The sequence below is a fragment of the Saccoglossus kowalevskii genome, chromosome 7 (genome assembly GCF_978046115.1).
Source record: "Saccoglossus kowalevskii chromosome 7, keSacKowa6.1, whole genome shotgun sequence".
NCBI classification, from domain to species: Eukaryota; Metazoa; Hemichordata; class Enteropneusta; family Harrimaniidae; genus Saccoglossus; species Saccoglossus kowalevskii.
In genome coordinates, this window is record NC_140647.1 from 3,009,338 (window position 1) to 3,030,693 (window position 21,356).

A 21,356-nucleotide genomic window follows, 5' to 3' on the forward strand; every position below is an offset into this window, starting at 1 on the left:
AAGAGAGGCATGCTTCATCACAGTCGTAGAGACAGGATAGCTCCACCAGTTTTATAGGAGTGCTAGATCCATCACAGTCGTAGAGGCAGGATAGCTCTACCATTATTATAGTAGAGGCATGCGCCATCACAGTCATAGAGGCAGGATAGCTCCACCATTATTATAGGAGAGGCCAGGTTTATCACAGTCGTAGAGGCAGGATAGCTCCACCAATATTATAGGAGAGGCTAGCTCTATCACAGTCGTAGAGGCAGGTTGGCTTCACCATTATTATAGGAGAGGCTAGCTCCATCACAGTCGTAGAGGCAGGATAGCTCCATCATTATTATAGGAGAGGTTAGCTTCTTCACAATCGTAGAGGCAGGATAGCTCCACCATTATTATAGGACAAGCTAGCTCCATCACTTTCATAGAGGCGGGATAGCTCCACCATTATTATAGGAGAGGCTAGATTTATCACAGTCGTAGAGGCAGGTTAGCTCCACCAATAATGTAGGAGAGGCTATGTCCATCACAGTCATAGAATAGCTCCACCATTATTATAGGTGAGGCTAGCTCCATCACAGTCGTAGAGGCAGGATAGCTCTACCATTATTATAGGACAGTATAGCTCCATCACAGTCGTAGAGGCAGGATAGCTCCAACATTATTACAGGAGAGGATAGCTCTATCACAGTCGTAGAGGCAGGATAGCTCCACCATTATTATAGGGGAGGGTAGCTCCAACACAGTTGTAAAGGTTGGATAGCTCCATTACATTTATAGAGGGAGGGTAGATCTATCATTGTCATAGAGGAAGGTCAGTGTCCCCAAATACTCGACCGCTTGCGCCTACGGGCTGCAAGGGATGGTGAGCAGATCTCGGCCCCATGACAATTTTCGTGCCGCCGCCTCTGAAGGCTAACTCCATCATACGCATAAAGATGGTAGCTTCTTCACAGATATACGAAGAGGGTTGGTCCATCACAGTCACATAGCGGATAGCTTAATGCCTTGCACAAGATCTGGTAATATCAATATGATATATAGAAGATAATATTTGGTAATCGTAGTCCTAAATAACTATTTATTACAAATTGCTAGACGTTTCGAGCAATGGCTCTTTATCGATAGCATAGAAGAAAGTGTTATAACGTACAGGTAGAACATAGGAACGTAGAACCTGTACGTTATAACACTTTCTTCTATGCTATCGATAAAGAGCCATTGCTCGAAACGTCTAGCTATTTTTAATAGTTATTTAGGACTACGATTACCAAATAATATCTTCTATATATCATATTTATCAGTCCGAGCAGCGTTTATTTATTTATAAACTACTATTATGGTAATATCAATAGTGTAGGATGGATGAATGTACAGGCTCGCATTGTTAACAAACTTACACGAAAATTATTTACTCTGTTTTCTGCTACATCGCAACTTTCCGAATATTTTTCCATTTACAGAAAATGTCCTACTCATGTGCTACTTATAAATTTGTAGCTTCAACAATATTATCACATAATTTGTTGTTAATTGGTTTAAGATAAGAGATTGTTGTCTAACCAGGCAGTCTGAAACAATTGCCTAGACATATGGTTTACATTAAATGAAACTTGTCAAAATTGTTTGAGGTAAACACCAAACATGAAGGGTCTTACAATGTATACGCAACCAGGGATAGGTCAGGGGTTGTTGTAGCAATGATATCTTAAAAAGAAAATGATATTCATGCAGAAAAAAAATACGGAAATTGGAATACAATGATCTCTGTTTTTAATTGTTGAAGGAACGATCTGCGTTAACGCAACTATTTCAAACCAAATTGGTCAGTTCATCAAATGGTCATACAGCACCTCGTTTTATCCAGGAGAGAGTGTATTTTCTAAAAGGTTTGATACACGCATAGAGAAAGCAACAGGACTGAAATCCAGTAATGGTGGGAAATTCCAATTGACATCATACCCCCGCGGCGTCGGTGAGTAATATACATGACTCCAAGTAATCATATCTAATCAAAATGCATATGGTTATTATTCATAATATCATTAGATCGCGCACTGTACTGTCTTCAAAAGTTTGGATCGGTAGTAATTACGATGTGGTTATAATAAATACTACTTCCATTCTTTCCATATATAGGTTATAAACCCCACACTGATTGTATAGTGGGCTCCACAGAAAAACGTGATCGCTTTGCTACGATACTGGTATATCTTCAGGACGTCCCCAAAGGAGGCGAAACCGTGTTTTCAGGTAATTCGGCACCGCACAGACCTAATTGCAATCACTCAGTTACCAAGTACTATAATGATAATGACATTCGCATTGAACCATATTATTTTACTGAATCGAATAATACAATTTATCGTATGCACGTTGAAAAATATTCAAGGGCGGCAGTCGTCACGCCTCGTCCTGTTCGATATGAGACGCAAAGCGACGTGTACAACGCTTGGAAAATACGTTGTTTATTTACATGAACTCGAACACGCGTTGCGCGACGACCACCGCGCTTTAAACTAAAATAACTGCTTGTATTTACGTACCCAATTTGTCTGATTATTGTCGATAATAGCGCAATGTGTTTTTTATTCGGGTGTGTGGGTTGGGGTGATTGTTCGTTCAAGCATGGCAGACTGATAGACACGATCCACCTAATCAGATGAGCGGATATTTTAGCCTGATTATTGTAGTATTAAAACTTGCAGGTAGTACCATGCAGATATATCAGTTTGTTATTTGTCTTGTGCGTCCCCGTGCTCAATGGGAGAAATGTTTTGTTTCATTTTGTATCAATCGTTACGTATGCACTGCTATTCGAAATCCCGTTATTTTGAGAGCGTCACGAACCGTTTTATTGAAACTCAACAGAGTGTGGGTAATATGCACTACGATTGTGTATTCCCTCCCATTCTCTAATTGTCTCATGCCAGGCTCGTCACGTACACAGTTTTAATGGGCATTCATTTTTTAACATTATGTCTCTGTCAAGATTTGTGAATCATGGCGGTGTGCACTACAGCAGAATGTATTGCTGATTATTGTTGTATGAAGCTACGTATATGTCGGGGAGAAATGTTAAATACTAACACAACCTCATTGATAAACACATTACTAGCTACACATTTTGCCACCATTGATGACGGCCACATTTATATACTAGTTGCATTGTTTCCAATATTTTCTTGAGCGCCTTCAACATGTGCAGTATATTGGACCATGAATACAAAAGTTATCCGTGTCTGAGCGTAGTTGATGGGATGCATCGCTTTTTCAACTTTTTGGCTGCTTGCTAAAAAAAATACTACGTATCGTTCAAAACACACTCGAAAGCAGTGCGTTACGAAAAAATAACTATATATTCCAAAGACAGGAAACTGAAGGCTATACTGGAAAAATGCAGACCAATCTTATCTTGAAATGCTTCGAACATCTTTTGTAAAAGGAAACCTTCGTATAGTCGACCATAACATTTCTCGCATTTTACTTAATCACAAACTCTTATTTGGAAATCAACAAGGAAAAGCCCATCAGGCGAGAGAAAAAAAGCACTTAAAAATATTACTTCAAAGAAAAATCGACAAGACGTTTCGGATGAACTGTCTTCATCAGAAAAAACAGGAATGGCACAGAAGGGCGTTGACCTGAAACGTCTCTTCCTCTTGGTTTTCTTTAGTGTAATATTTCTGAGTACTTTTTATCCGGCCTGTTGGTCTTTTTTTGTTCTCTCTACAGCTCTTTTGTGGATATGATTCGGAAATATTTAGTAATCTTCGGTAATTTGCAAGAAACCTATGCTATCTTGCGAATATAGTAACTGTATATTTGAGATATGGCACAAATTACCTAATAATATCGTGTCCTATAAAATAAAGCAGATTATACAATTTTAATGCATTTTGTGAATAATAAGTGTTCTAATTACTCGCCATTTCTTCCTTCTAGAGTTGAATATAAGCGTGCGTCCAATACAGGGTAGGGCACTTGTTTGGAACAACATGGATTCAGACGGCAAATGTCAACCATTATCACTACACGAAGCAGCTCCAGTTATAAGGGGAAGTAAATACATCATACAGAGATGGTAAGTATGTATTGTCAGACACATTCAGCTTTACATGGAGAAAACACCCACTGAGACGACTAATATCACATTTAATGGCACAGCTCGAATATAATTGAATACTAGTAGTACTCAAATATTCATGTTCATTTGGAACTGTTGAGGTTGACTGTGAGCACGTCTTCTTGCAGTGGCGAATCGCTGTGCCGTGACTCAAGTTAAAATTCGGTGTTTAGTGTTGTAATATATGTATCCTCGTTTGCCTGTAACTACATTCATTTATAGTAATAGTAGTAATGCAAAAACATTGATTTTACTTCAGATATACATTCATTACTCTATTTATAGTAATAGTAGTAATGCAGTAACATTCTTTTTACTCTATTTATAGTAATAGTAGCAATGAAGTAACATTGATTTTACTTCAGATATACATTCATTACTTTATTTAGAGTAATAGTAGTAATCCAGTGACATTCATTACTATATCTATAGTAATATTAGTAATCCAGTAACATTCATTACTCTATTTATAGTTATATTAGTAATCAAGTAACATTTATTTCACTTCAGATATACATTCATTACTCTATTTATAGTAATATTAGTACTCCAGTAACATTTATTTTACTTCAGATATACACTCATTACTCTATTCATAGTAATATTAGTAATCCAGTAATATTTATTTTACTTCAGATATACATTCATTACTCTATTTATAGTAATATTAGTAATCCAGTAACATTCATTACTCTATTAATAGTAATAGTAGTAATGCAGTTACATTCATTACTATATCTATAGTAATAGTAGTAATGCAGAAACATTGATTTTACTTCAGACATGTATTCATTACTCTATTTATAGTAATAGTAGTAATCCAGAAACATTCATTACTCTATTTATAGTAATAGTAGTAATGCAGTAACATTCATTACTATATTTATAGTAATAGTAGTAATGCAGTAATATTCATTACTCTATAGTAATAGTAGTAATACAGTAACATTCATTACTCTATTCATAGTAATAGTAGTAATGCAGTAACATTCATTACTCTACTTATAGTAATAGTAGTAATGCAGTGACATTCATTACTCTATTTATAGTAATAGTAGTAATGCAGTAACATTCACTACTCTGTTTATAGTAATAGTAGTAATATAGTAACATTCATTACTCTATTTATAGTAATAGTAGTAATGCAATAACATTCATTACTCTATTTATAGTAATAGTCGTAATGCAATAACATTCATTTACTTCAGATATATATTCATTACGCTATTTATAGTAATAGTAATAATGCAGTAACATTCATTTTACTTCAGATATACATTCATTACTCATTATTAACAGTAGTAATGCAATAATATTCATTACTCTATTTATAGTGATATTAGTAATGCAGTAACATTCATTACTCTAGTTAAAGTAATAGTAGTAATCCACTAACATTCAATTTACTTCAGATATACATTCATTACTCTATTTATAGTGATAGTAGTAATCCAGTAACATTCACTACTCTATTTATAGTGATAGTAGTAATGCAGTAACATTCATTACTCCAGTTATAGTAATAGTAGTAATCCAGTGACATTCAATTTACTCCAGGTATACATTCATTACGCTGTTTATAGTAATAGTAATAATGCAGTAACATTGCTTTTACGTCAGGTATACATTCATTACTCTTATTATAGTAATAATATTAATGCAGTAACATTCATTACTCCATTTATAGTGATAGTAGTAATGCAGTAACATTCATTTTACTTCAGATATACATTCATTACTCAGTATTAATAGTAGTATTGTAATAACATTCATTACTCTTTTTATAGTGATAGTAGTAATGCAGTAACATTCATTACTATAGTTAAAGTATTAGTAGTAATCCAGTAACATTCATTACTCTAGTTATAGTAATAGTATTAATGCAATGACATTCATTACTCTCTTTATAGTGATAGTAGTAATGCAGTAACATTCATTACTCTAGTTATAGTAATAGTAGTAATCCAGTAACATTTAATTTACTCCAGGTATACATTCATTACGCTGTTTATAGTAATAGTAATAATGCATTAATATTGATTTTACTTCAGGTATACATTCATTACTCTATTTATAGTAATAGTAGTAATGCAATAACGTTCATTTTACTTCAGATATACATTCATTACTCTATTTATAGTAATAGTAGTAATGCAGTAACATTCATTACTCTATTTATAGTAATAGTAGTAATGCAATAACGTTCATTTTACTTCAGATATACATTCATTATTCTATTTATAGTAATATTGGAATGCAGTAACATTCATTTTACTCTATCTATAGTTATAGTAGTAAGGCATTAACATTCATTTTACTTCAGATATACATTTATTACTCTATTTATAGTAATAGTATTAATCCAGTAACATACATTATTCTATTTATAGTAATAGCAATAATGCAGTAACATTCATTACTATATTTATTGTGATAGTATTAATCCAGTAACATTCATTTTACTTCAGATATACATTCATTACTCATTTTTAATAGTAATAATGCAATAACGTTCATTTTACTTCAGATATACATTCATTACTCTATTTATAGTAATAGTAGTAATGCAGTAACATTCATTACTCTATTTATAGTAATATTAGTAATCCAGTAACAATGATTACTCTATTTATAGTAATAGTGGTAATCCAGTAACATTCATTACTCTATTTATAGTAATAGTAGTAATGCAGTAACATTTATTACTATATTTATAGTAATTGTAGTAATGCAGTAATATTCATTACTCTATTTATAGTAATAGTAGTAATGCAGTAACATTCATTACTTTATTTATAGTAATAGTAGTAATGCAGTAACATTCATTACTCTATTAATAGTAATATTAGTAATGCAGTAACATTCATTACTCTACTTATAGTAATAGTAATAATGCAGTAACATTCATTACTCTATTTATAGTAATAGTAGTAATGCAATAACATTCATTACTCTATTTATAGTAGCAGTAGTAATGCAATAATATTCATTACTCTATTTATAGTAACATTGGTAATGCAATAATATTCATTACTCTATTTATAGTAATAGTAGTAATGCAATAACATTCATTTCTCTATTTATAGTAACAGTAGTAATGCAATAATATTCATTACTCTATTTATAGTAACAGTAGTAATGCAATAACATTCATTACTCTATTATAGTAATAGTAGTAATGCAATAACATTCATTACTCTATTTATATAACAGTAGTAATGCGATAATATTTATTACTCTATAGTAATAGTAGTAATGCTATAACATTCATTACTCTATTTATAGTAACAGTAGTAATACAATAACATTCATTACTCTATTTATAGTAACAGTAGTAATGCAATAGCATTCATTACTCTATTTATATTAACATTAGTAATGCAATAACATTCATTACTCTATTTATATTAACAGTAGTAATACAATAACATTCATTACACTATTTATAGTAACAGTAGTAATGCAATAATATTCATTACTGTATATTAACAGTAGTAATGCAATAACATTCATTACTCTATTTATATAAAATTAGTAATGCAATAATATTCATTACTCTATTTATAGTAACAGCAGTAATGCAATTATATTCATTACTCCATTTATAGTAATAGTAGTAATGCAATAACATTCATTACTCTATTTATAGTAACAGTAGTAATGCAATAATATTCATTACTCTATTTATAGTAATAGTAGTAATCCAGTAACATTCATCACTCTATTTATAGTTGTAGTAGTAATGGAATAACATTCATTACTCTATTTATATTAACAGTAGTAATGCAATAACATTCATTACTCTATTTATAGTAACAGTAGTAATGCAATAACATTCATTACTCTATTTATAGTAACAGTAGTAATGGAATAACATTCATTACTCTATTTATAGTAACAGTAGTAATGCAATGATATTCATTACTTTATAGTAATAGTAGTAATGCAATAACATTCATTACTCTATTTATTGTAACAGTAGTAATACAATAACATTCATTACTCTATTTATAGTAGCAGTAGTAATGAAATAACATTCATTACTCTATTTATATTAACAGTAGTAATGCAATAACATTCATTACTCTATTTATAGTAACAGTAGTAATGCAATAATATTCATTACTCTATTTATAGTAACATTAGTAATGCAATAACATTCATTTCTCTATTTATAGTAACAGTAGTAATGCAATAATATTCATTACTCTATTTATAGTAACAGCAGTAATGCAATTATATTCATTACTCTATTTATAGTAATAGTAGTAATGCAATAACATTCATTACTCTATTTATAGTAACAGTAGTAATGCAATAATATTCATTACTCTATTTATAGTAATAGTAGTAATCCAGTAACATTCATTTTACTTCAGGTATACATTCATTACTTGATTTATAGTAATAGTAGTAATCCAGTAACAATCATTTTAATTCAGGTATACATTAATTGCTTTATTTATAGTTATCTTAGTAATTCAATAACATTCATTACTCTATTTATAGTATTAGTAGTAATCCAGTAACATTCATTACTCCATTTATGGTAATAATAGTAATCCAGTAACATTCATTTTACTTCAGATATACATTCATTACTATATTTATAGTAACTGTAGTAATGCAATGACATTCATCACTCTATTTATAGTAATAGTAGTAAGGCAGTAACATTGATTTTACTTAAGATATACATTCATTACTTTAATTATAGTAATAGTAGTAATCCAGTAACATTCTTTTTACTTCAGGTATACATTCATTACTCTATTTATAGTAACTGTAGTAATGCAATGACATTCATTTCTCTATTTATAGTAATAGTAGTAATGCAATAACATTCATTACTCTATTTATAGTAACAGTAGTAATGGAATAACATTCATCACTCTATTTATAGTAACAGTAGTAATGCAATAATATTCATTACTGTATAGTAATAGTAGTAATGCAATAACATTCATTACTCTATTTATAGTAACAGTAGTAATGCAATAACATTCATTAATCTATTTATATTAACAGTAGTAATGCAATAACATTCATTACTCTATTTATAGTAACAGTAGTAATGCAATAATATTCATTACTCTATTTATAGTAATAGTAGTAATGCAATAACATTCATTACTCTATTTATAGTAACAGTAGTAATGCAATAACATTTATTACTCTATTTATAGTAACAGTAGTAATGCAATAACATTCATTACTCTATTTATAGCAACAGTAGTAATGCAATAACATTCATTACTCTATTTATAGTAACAGTAGTAATGGAATAACATTCATTACTCTATTTATATAACAGTAGTAATGCAATAACATTCATTACTCTATTTATAGTAATAGTCGTAATGCAATAACATTCATTTTACTTCATATATATATTCATTACGCTATTTATAGTAATAATAATAATGCAGTAACATTCATTTTACTTCAGATATACATTCATTACTCATTATTAACAGTAGTAATGCAATAATATTCATTACTCTATTTATAGTGATATTAGTAATGCAGTAACATTCATTACTCTAGTTAAAGTAATAGTAGTAATCCAGTAACATTCAATTTACTTCAGATATACATTCATTACTCTATTTATAGTGATAGTAGTAATCCAGTAACATTCACTACTCTATTTATAGTGATAGTAGTAATGCAATAACATTCTTTACTCTATTTATAGTAACAGTAGTAATGGAATAACATTCATTACTCTATTTATAGTAACAGTAGTAATGCAATAATATTCATTTCTGTATAGTAATAGTAGTAATGCAATAACATTCATTACTCTATTTATAGTATCAGTAGTAATGCAATAACATTCATTACTCTATTTATAGTAACAGTAGTAATGAAATAACATTCATCACTCTATTTATATTAACAGTAGTAATGCAATAACATTCATTAATCTATTTATATTAACAGTAGTAATGCAGTAACATTCGTTTTACTTCAGATATACATTCATTACTCATTATTAACAGTAGTAATGCAATAATATTCATTACTCTATTTATAGTGATATTAGTAATGCAGTAACATTCATTACTCTAGTTAAAGTAATAGTAGTAATCCAGTAACATTCAATTTACTTCAGATATACATTCATTACTCTATTTATAGTGATAGTAGTAATCCAGTAACATTCACTACTCTATTTATAGTGATAGTAGTAATGCAATAACATTCATTACTCCATTTATAGTAACAGTAGTAATGCAATAACATTCAATACTCTATTTATAGTAATAGTAGTAATCCAGTAACATTCTTTACTCTATGTATAGTAATAGTAGTAATCCAGTAACATTCTTTTTACTGCAGGTATACATTCATTACTCTATTTATAGTAACTGTAGTAATGCAATGGCATTCATTACTCTATTTATAGTAATATTAGTAATGCAATAATATTCATTACTCTATTCATAGTAACAGTAGTAATGCAATAGCATTCATTACTCTATTTATAGTAACAGTAGTAATGCAATAATATTCATTACTCTATTTATAGTAATAGTAGTAATCCAGTAACATTCATCACTCTATTTCTAGTAATAGTAGTAATCCGGTAACATTCATTACTCTATGTATAGTAATAGTAGTAATGCAGTAACATTTATTTTACTTAAGATATACATTCATTACTCTACTTATAGTAATAGTAGTAATGCTGTAAAATTAATTACTCTATGTATAGTAACAGTAATAATGCAGTAACATTGATTTTACTTAAGATATACATTCATTACTCTACTTATAGTAATAGTAGTAATCCAGTAACATTCATTTTACTTCAGGTATACATACATTCATTCATTTATAGTTATCTTAGTAATGCAATGACATTCATTACTCTATTTATAGTAATATTAGTAATGAAGTAACATTCATCACTCTATTTATAGCAACATTATATTTAAGATTCTTTAATATATGTATATTAATATATATGATTCATTCATTAATATATGTATAGTAATAGTAGTAATGCAATAATATACATTATTCTATTTATAGTAACAGTAGTAATGCAATAATATTCATTAGTCTATTTATAGTAACAGTAGTAATGCAATAACATTCATTAGTCTATTTATAGTAACAGTAGTAATGCAATAACATTCATTACTCTATTTATAGTAACAGTAGTAATGTAATAACATTCATTACTCTATTTATAGTTGTAGTAGTAATGGAATAACATTCATTACTCTATTTATAGTAACAGTTGTAATGGAATAACATTCATTACTCTATTTATAGTAACAATAGTAATGCAATGATATTCATTACTGTATAGTAATAGTAGTAATGATGCAATAACATTCATTACTCTATTTATAGTAACAGTAGTAATGAAATAACATTCATTACTCTATTTATATTAACAGAAGTAATGCAATAACATTCATTACTCTATTTATAATAACAGTAGTAATGCAATAATATTCATTACTCCATTTATAGTAACAGTAGTAATGCAATAACATTCATTACTCTATTTATAGTAACAGTAGTAATGCAATAATATTCATTACTCTATTTATAGTAATAGTAGTAATCCAGTAACATTCATTTTACTTCATGTATACATTCATTACTTTATTTATAGTAATAGTAGTAATCCAGTAACAATCATTTTACTTCAGGTATACATTCATTGCTTTATTTATAGTTATCTTAGTAATGCAATGAAATTCCTTACTCTATTTATAGCAATATTAGTAATGAAGTAACATTCATCACTCTATTTATAGTAACATTGATTATATTTAAGATTCATTAATATATGTATATTAATATATATATATGATTCATTCATTAATATATGTATAGTAATATTAGTAATGCAATAATATTCATTACTCTATTGATTGTAACTGTAGTAAAGCAATAATATTCATTACTCTATTTATAGTAACAGTAGTAATGCAATAACATTCATTACTCTATATTAACAGTAGTAATGCAATAACATTCATTACTCTATTATAGTAACAGTAGTAATGCAATAACATTCATTACTCTATTTATATAACAGTAGTAATGCGATAATATTCATTACTCTATAGTAATAGTAGTAATGCAATAACATTCATTACTCTATTTATATTAACAGTAGTAATACAATAACATTCATTACTCCATTTATAGTAACAGTAGTAATGCAATAACATTCATTACTCTATTTATAGTAACAGTAGTAATGCAATAATATTCATTACTCTATTTATAGTAATAGTAGTAATCCAGTAACATTCATTTTACTTCATGTATACATTCATTACTTTATTTATAGTAATAGTAGTAATCCAGTAACAATCATTTTACTTCAGGTATACATTCATTGCTTTATTTATAGTTATCTTGGTAATGCAATGAAATTCCTTACTCTATTTATAGCAATATTAGTAATGAAGTAACATTCATCACTCTATTTATAGTAACATTGATTATATTTAAGATTCATTAATATATGTATATTAATATATATATATGATTCATTCATTAATATATGTATAGTAATATTAGTAATGCAATAATATTCATTACTCTATTGATTGTAACTGTAGTAAAGCAATAATATTCATTACTCTATTTATAGTAACAGTAGTAATGCAATAACATTCATTACTCTATTTATATAACAGTAGTAATGCGATAATATTCATTACTCTATAGTAATAGTAGTAATGCAATAACATTCATTACTCTATTTATATTAACAGTAGTAATACAATAACATTCATTACACTATTTATAGTAACAGTTGTAATGCAATAACATTCATTACTCTATAGTAATAGTTGTAATGCAATAAAATTCATTACTCTATTTATAGTAACAGTAGTAATGCAATAACATGCATTACACTATTTATAGTAACAGTAGTAATGCAATAACATTCATTACTCTATTTATAGTAACATTAGTAATGCAATAACATTCATTACTCTATTTATAGTTGTAGTAGTAATGGAATAACATTCATTACTCCAGGTATAGTAACAGTAGTAATGGAATAACATTCATTACTCTATTTATAGTAACAGTAGTAATGCAATAATATTCATTACTGTATAGTAAGGGTAGTAATGCAATAACATTCATTACTCTATTTACAGTAACAGTAGTAATGCAATAACATTCATTACTCTATTTATATTAACAGCAGTAATGCAATAACATTCATTACTCTATTTATAGTAACAGTAGTAATGCAATAACATTCATTACTCTATTTATAGTAACAGTAGTAATGCAATAACATTCATTACTCTATTTATAGTAACAGTAGTAATGCAATAACATTCATTACTCTATTTATAGTAACAGTAGTAATGCAATAATATTCATTACTGTATAGTAATAGTAGTAATGCAATAACATTCATTACTCTATTTATAGTAGCAGTAGTAATGCAATAATATTCATTACTCTATTTATAGTAACATTGGTAATGCAATAATATTCATTACTCTATTTATAGTAATAGTAGTAATGCAATAACATTCATTTCTCTATTTATAGTAACAGTAGTAATGCAATAATATTCATTACTCTATTTATAGTAATAGTAGTAATCCAGTAACATTCATTTTACTTCAGGTATACATTCATTACTCTATTTATAGTATTAGTAGTAATCCAGTAACATTCATTACTCCATTTATGGTAATAATAGTAATCCAGTAACATTCATTTTACTTCAGATATACATTCATTACTATATTTATAGTAATAGTAGTAATCCAGTAACATTCTTTACTCTATGTATAGTAATAGTAGTAATGCAGTAACATTGATTTTACTTAAGATATACATTCATTACTTTATTTATAGTAATAGTAGTAATCCAGTAACATTCTTTTTACTTCAGGTATACATTCATTACTCTATTTATAGTAACTGTAGTAATGCAATGACATTCATCACTCTATTTATAGCAACATTGATTATATTTAAGATTCTTTAATATATGTATATTAATATATATGATTCATTCATTAATATATGTATAGTAATAGTAGTAATGCAATAATATTCATTATTCTATTTATAGTAACAGTTGTAATGCAATAACATTCATTAGTCTATTTATAGTAACACTAGTAATGCAATAACATTCATTACTCTATTTGTAGTAACAGTAGTAATGCAATAACATTCATTAGTCTATTTATAGTAACACTAGTAATGTAATAACATTCATTACTCTATTTATAGTAACCGTTGTAATGGAATAACATTCATTACTCTATTTATAGTAACAGTAGTAATGCAATAATATTCATTACTGTATAGTAATAGTAGTAATGCAATAACATTCATTACTCTATTTATAGTAACAGTAGTAATGAAATAACATTCATTACTCTATTTATATTAACAGAAGTAATGCAATAACATTCATTACTCTATTTATAGTAACAGTAGTAATGCAATAATAGTCATTACTCTATTTATAGTAATAGTAGTAATGCAATAACATTCATTACTCTATTTATAGTAACAGTAGTAATGCAATAACATTCATTACTCTATTTATAGTAACAGTAGTAATGCAATAACATTCATTACTCCATTTATAGTAACAGTAGTAATGCAATAACATTCATTACTCTATTTATAGTAACAGTAGTAATGCAATAATATTCATTACTCTATTTACAGTAATAGTAGTAATCCAGTAACATTCATTTTACTTCATGTATACATTCATTACTTTATTTATAGTAATAGAAGAAATCCAGTAACAATCATTTTACTTCAGGTATACATTCATTGCTTTATTTATAGTTATCTTAGTAATTCAATAACATTCATTACTCTATTCATAGTAATAGTAGTAATCCAGTAACATTCATTACTCCATTTATGGTAATAGTAGTAATCCAGTAACATTCATTTTACTTCAGGTATACATTCCTTCATTCATTTATTTATAGTTATCTTAGTAATGCAATGAAATTCCTTACTCTATTTATAGTAATATTAGTAATGAAGTAACATTCATCACTCTATTTATAGTAACATTGATTATATTTAAGATTCATTAATATATGTATATTAATATATATATATGATTCATTCATTAATATATGTATAGTAATATTAGTAATGCAGTAATATTCATAACTCTATTGATTGTAACTGTAGTAAAGCAATAATATTCATTACTCTATTTATAGTAACAGTAGTAATGCAATAGCATTCATTACTCTATTTATATTAACAGTAGTAATGCAATAACATTCATTACTCTATTTATATTAACAGTAGTAATACAATAACATTCATTACACTATTTATAGTAACAGTAGTAATGCAATAATATTCACTACTGTATATTAACAGTAGTAATGCAATAACATTCATTACTCTATTTATATAAAAGTAGTAATGCAATAATATTCATTACTCTATTTATAGTAACAGCAGTAATGCAATTATATTCATTACTCCATTTATAGTAATAGTAGTAATGCAATAACATTCATTACTCTATTTATAGTAACAGTAGTAATGCAATAATATTCATTACTCTATTTATAGTAATAGTAGTAATCCAGTAACATTCATCACTCTATTTATAGTTGTAGTAGTAATGGAATAACATTCATTACTCTATTTATATTAACAGAAGTAATGCAATAACATTCATTACTCTATTTATAGTAACAGTAGTAATGCAATAACATTCATTACTCTATATATAGTAACAGTAGTAATGGAATAACATTCATTACTCTATTTATAGTAACAGTAGTAATGCAATAATATTCATTACTGTATAGTAATAGTAGTAATGTAATAACATTCATTACACTATTTATAGTAACAGTAGTAATGCAATAACATTCATTACTCTATTTATAGTAGCAGTAGTAATGAAATAACATTCATTACTCTATTTATATTAACAGTAGTAATGTAATAACATTCATTACTCTATTTATAGTAACAGTAGTAAAGCAATAATATTCATTACTCTATTTATAGTTGTAGTAGTAATGGAATAACATTCATTACTCTATTTATATTAACAGTAGTAATGCAATAACATTCATTACTCTATTTATAGTAACAGTAATAATGCAATAACATTCATTACTCTATTTATAGTAACAGTAGTAATGCAATAACATTCATTACTCTATTTATAGTAACAGTAGTAATGGAATAACATTCATTACTCTATTTATAGTAACAGTAGTAATGCAATGATATTCATTACTTTATAGTAATAGTAGTAATGCAATAACATTCATTACTCTATTTATAGTAACAGTAGTAATGCAATAACATTCATTACTCTATTTATAGTAGCAGTAGTAATGAAATAACATTCATTACTCTATTTATATTAACAGTAGTAATGCAATAACATTCATTTCTCTATTTATAGTAACAGTAGTAATGCAATAATATTCATTACTCTATTTATAGTAACATTAGTAATGCAATAACATTCATTTCTCTATTTTTAGTAACAGTAGTAATGCAATAATATTCATTACTCTATTTATAGTAACAGCAGTAATGCAATTATATTCATTACTCTATTTATAGTAATAGTAGTAATGCAATAACATTCATTACTCTATTTATAGTAACAGTAGTAATGCAATAATATTCATTACTCTATTTATAGTAATAGTAGTAATCCAGTAAGATTCATTTTACTTCAGGTATACATTCATTACTTGATTTATAGTAATAGTAGTAATCCAGTAACAATCATTTTAATTCAGGTATACATTCATTGCTTTATTTATAGTTATCTTAGTAATTCAATAACATTCATTACTCTATTTATAGTATTAGTAGTAATCCAGTAACATTCATTACTCCATTTATGGTAATAATAGTAATCCAGTAACATTCATTTTACTTCAGATATACATTCATTACTATATTTTTAGTAACTGTAGTAATGCAATGACATTCATTACTCTATTTATAGTAATAGTAGTAATGCAGTGACATTGATTTTACTTAAGATATACATTCATTACTTTATTTATATTACTTTATTTATAGTAATAGTAGTAATCCAGTAACATTCTTTTTACTTCAGGTATACATTCATTACTCTATTTACAGTAACTGTAGTAATGCAATGACATTCATTACTTTATTTATAGTAATATTAGTAATGCAATAATATTCATTACTCTATTTATAGTAATAGTAGTAATGCAATAACATTCATTACTCTATTTATAGTAACAGTAGTAATGCAATAACATTCATTAATCTATTTATATTAACAGTAGTAATGCAATAACATTCATTACTCTATTTATAGTAACAGTAGTAATGCAATAATATTCATTACTCTATTTATAGTAATAGTAGTATTGCAATAACATTCATTACTCTATTTATAGTAACAGTAGTAATGCAATAACATTCATTACTCTATTTATAGTAACAGTAGTAATGCAATAATATTCATTACTCTATTTATAGTAATAGTAGTAATGCAATAACATTCATTACACTATTTATAGTAACAGTAGTAATGCAATAACATTCATTACTCTATTTATAGTAACAGTAGTAATGCAATAATATTCATTACTGTATAGTAATAGTAGTAATGCAATAACATTCATTACTCTATTTATAGTAACAGTAGTAATGCAATAACATTCATTAATCTATTTATATTAACAGTAGTAATGCAATAACATTCATTACTCTATTTATAGTAACAGTAGTAATGCAATAATATTCATTACTGTATAGTAATAGTAGTAATGCAATAACATTCATTACTCTATTTATAGTAACAGTAGTAATGCAATAACATTCATTAATCTATTTATATTAACAGTAGTAATGCAATAACATTCATTACTCTATTTATAGTAACAGTAGTAATGCAATAATATTCATTACTCTATTTATAGTAATAATAGTATTGCAATAACATTCATTACTCTATTTATAGTAACAGTAGTAATGCAATAACATTCATTACTCTATTTATAGTAACAGTAGTAAAGCAATAATATTCATTACTCTATTTATAGTAATAGTAGTAATGCAATAACATTCATTACACTATTTATAGTAACAGTAGTAATGCAATAACATTCATTACTCTATTTATAGTAACAGTAGTAATGCAATAATATTCATTACTGTATAGTAATAGTAGTAATGCAATAACATTCATTACTCTATTTATAGTAACAGTAGTAATGCAATAACATTCATTACTCTATTTATAGTAACAGTAGTAATGCAATAACATTCATTACTCTATTTATAGCAACAGTAGTAATGCAATAACATTCATTACTCTATTTATAGTAACAGTAGTAATGGAATAACATTCATTACTCTATTTATAGTAATAGTCGTAATGCAATAACATTCATTTTACTTCAGATATATATTCATTACGTTATTTATAGTAATAGTAATAATGCAGTAACATTCATTTTACTTCAGATATACACTCATTACTCATTATTAACAGTAGTAATGCAATAATATTCATTACTCTATTTATAGTGATATTAGTAATGCAGTAACATTCATTACTCTAGTTAAAGTAATAGTAGTAATCCAGTAACATTCAATTTACTTCAGATATACATTCATTACTCTATTTATAGTGATAGTAGTAATCCAGTAACATTCACTACTCTATTTATAGTGATAGTAGTAATGCAATAACATTCTTTACTCTATTTATAGTAACAGTAGTAATGGAATAACATTCATTACTCTATTTATAGTAACAGTAGTAATGCAATAATATTCATTTCTGTATAGTAATAGTAGTAATGCAATAACATTCATTACTCTATTTATAGTATCAGTAGTAATGCAATAACATTCATTACTCTATTTATAGTAACAGTAGTAATGAAATAACATTCATCACTCTATTTATATTAACAGTAGTAATGCAATAACATTCATTACTCTATTTATAGTAACAGTAGTAATGCAATAATATTCATTACTTTATATATAGTAATAGTAGTATTGCAATAACATTCATTACTCTATTTATAGTAACAATAGTAATGCAATAACATTCATTACTCTATTTATAGTAACAATAGTAATGCAATAACATTCATTAATCTATTTATATTAACAGTAGTAATGCAGTAACATTCATTTTACTTCAAATATACATTCATTACTCATTATTAACAGTAGTAATGCAATAATATTCATTACTCTATTTATAGTGATATTAGTAATGCAGTAACATTCATTACTCTAGTTAAAGTAATAGTAGTAATCCAGTAACATTCAATTTACTTCAGATATACATTCATTACTCTATTTATAGTGATAGTAGTAATCCAGTAACATTCACTACTCTATTTATAGTGATAGTAGTAATGCAATAACATTCATTACTCCATTTATAGTAACAGTAGTAATGCAATAACATTCATTACTCTATTTATACTAACAGTAGTAATGGAATAACATTCATTACTCTATTTATAGTAACAGTAGTAATGGAATAACATTCATTACTCTATTTATAGTAACAGTGGTAATGCAATAATATTCATTACTGTATAGTAATAGTAGTAATGCAATAACATTCATTACTCTATTTATAGTATCAGTAGTAATGCAATAACATTCATCACTCTATTTATAGTAACAGTAGTAATGCAATAACATTCATTACTCTATTTATAGTAACAGTAGTAATGCAATAACATTCATTACTCTATTTATAGTAATAGTCGTAATGCAATAACATTCATTTTACTTCAGATATATATTCATTACGCTATTTATAGTAATAGTAATATTGCAGTAACATTCATTTTACTTCAGATATACATTCATTACTCATTATTAACAGTAGTAATGCAATAATATTCATTACTCTATTTATAGTGATATTGGTAATGCAGTAACATTCATTACTCTAGTTAAAGTAATAGTAGTAATCCAGTAACATTCAATTTACTTCAGATATACATTCATTACTCTATTTATAGTGATAGTAGTAATCCAGTAACATTCACTACTCTATTTATAGTGATAGTAGTAATGCAATAACATTCTTTACTCTATTTATAGTAACAGTAGTAATGGAATAACATTCATTACTCTATTTATAGTAACAGTAGTAATGCAATAATATTCATTTCTGTATAGTAATAGTAGTAATGCAATAACATTCATTACTCTATTTATAGTATCAGTAGTAATGCAATAACATTCATTACTCTATTTATAGTAACAGTAGTAATGAAATAACATTCATCACTCTATTTATATTAACAGTAGTAATGCAATAACATTCATTACTCTATTTATAGTAACAGTAGTAATGCAATAATATTCATTACTTTATATATAGTAATAGTAGTATTGCAATAACATTCATTACTCTATTTATAGTAACAATAGTAATGCAATAACATTCATTACTCTATTTATAGTAACAATAGCAATGCAATAACATTCATTAATCTATTTATATTAACAGTAGTAATGCAGTAACATTCATTTTACTTCAGATATACATTCATTACTCATTATTAACAGTAGTAATGCAATACTATTCATTACTCTATTTATAGTGATATTAGTAATGCAGTAACATTCATTACTCTAGTTAAAGTAATAGTAGTAATCCAGTAACATTCAATTTACTTCAGATATACATTCATTACTCTATTTATAGTGATAGTAGTAATGCAATAACATTCATTACTCCATTTATAGTAACAGTAGTAATGCAATAACATTCATTACTCTATTTATAGTAACAGTAGTAATGCAATAACATTCATTACTCTATTTATAGTAACAGTAGTAATGGAATAACATTCATTACTCTATTTATAGTAACAGTAGTAATGCAATAATATTCATTACTGTATAGTAATAATAGTAATGCAATAACATTCATTACTCTATTTATAGTATCAGTAGTAATGCATTAACATTCATTACTCTATTTATAGTAACAGTAGTAATGCAATAATATTCATTACTCTATTTATAGTAATAGTAGTAATGCAATTACATTCATTACACTATTTATAGTAACAGTAGTAATGCAATAACATTCATTACTCTATTTATAGTAACAGTAGTAATGCAATAACATTCATTACTCTATTTATAGTAACAGTAGTAATGCAATAACATTCATTACTCTATTTATAGTAACAGTAGTAATGAAATAACATTCATTACTCTATTTATATTA

At 26.6% G+C, this 21,356-nt stretch overlaps 1 protein-coding gene across 1 annotated transcript in view; it reads left to right on the forward strand.

Annotated features, from left to right (window-relative positions):
* Nucleotides 1–21,356, forward strand: part of LOC102803100 (uncharacterized) — an 83,257-nt gene that overhangs the window by 28,741 nt on the left and 33,160 nt on the right. The window contains exons 3-5 of the mRNA XM_006825358.3: nucleotides 1,772–1,960; nucleotides 2,125–2,238; nucleotides 3,931–4,069. Coding sequence (XP_006825421.3) covers nucleotides 1,772–1,960; nucleotides 2,125–2,238; nucleotides 3,931–4,069 — 442 coding nt within the window. The remainder of the gene's footprint in view (nucleotides 1–1,771; nucleotides 1,961–2,124; nucleotides 2,239–3,930; nucleotides 4,070–21,356) is intronic.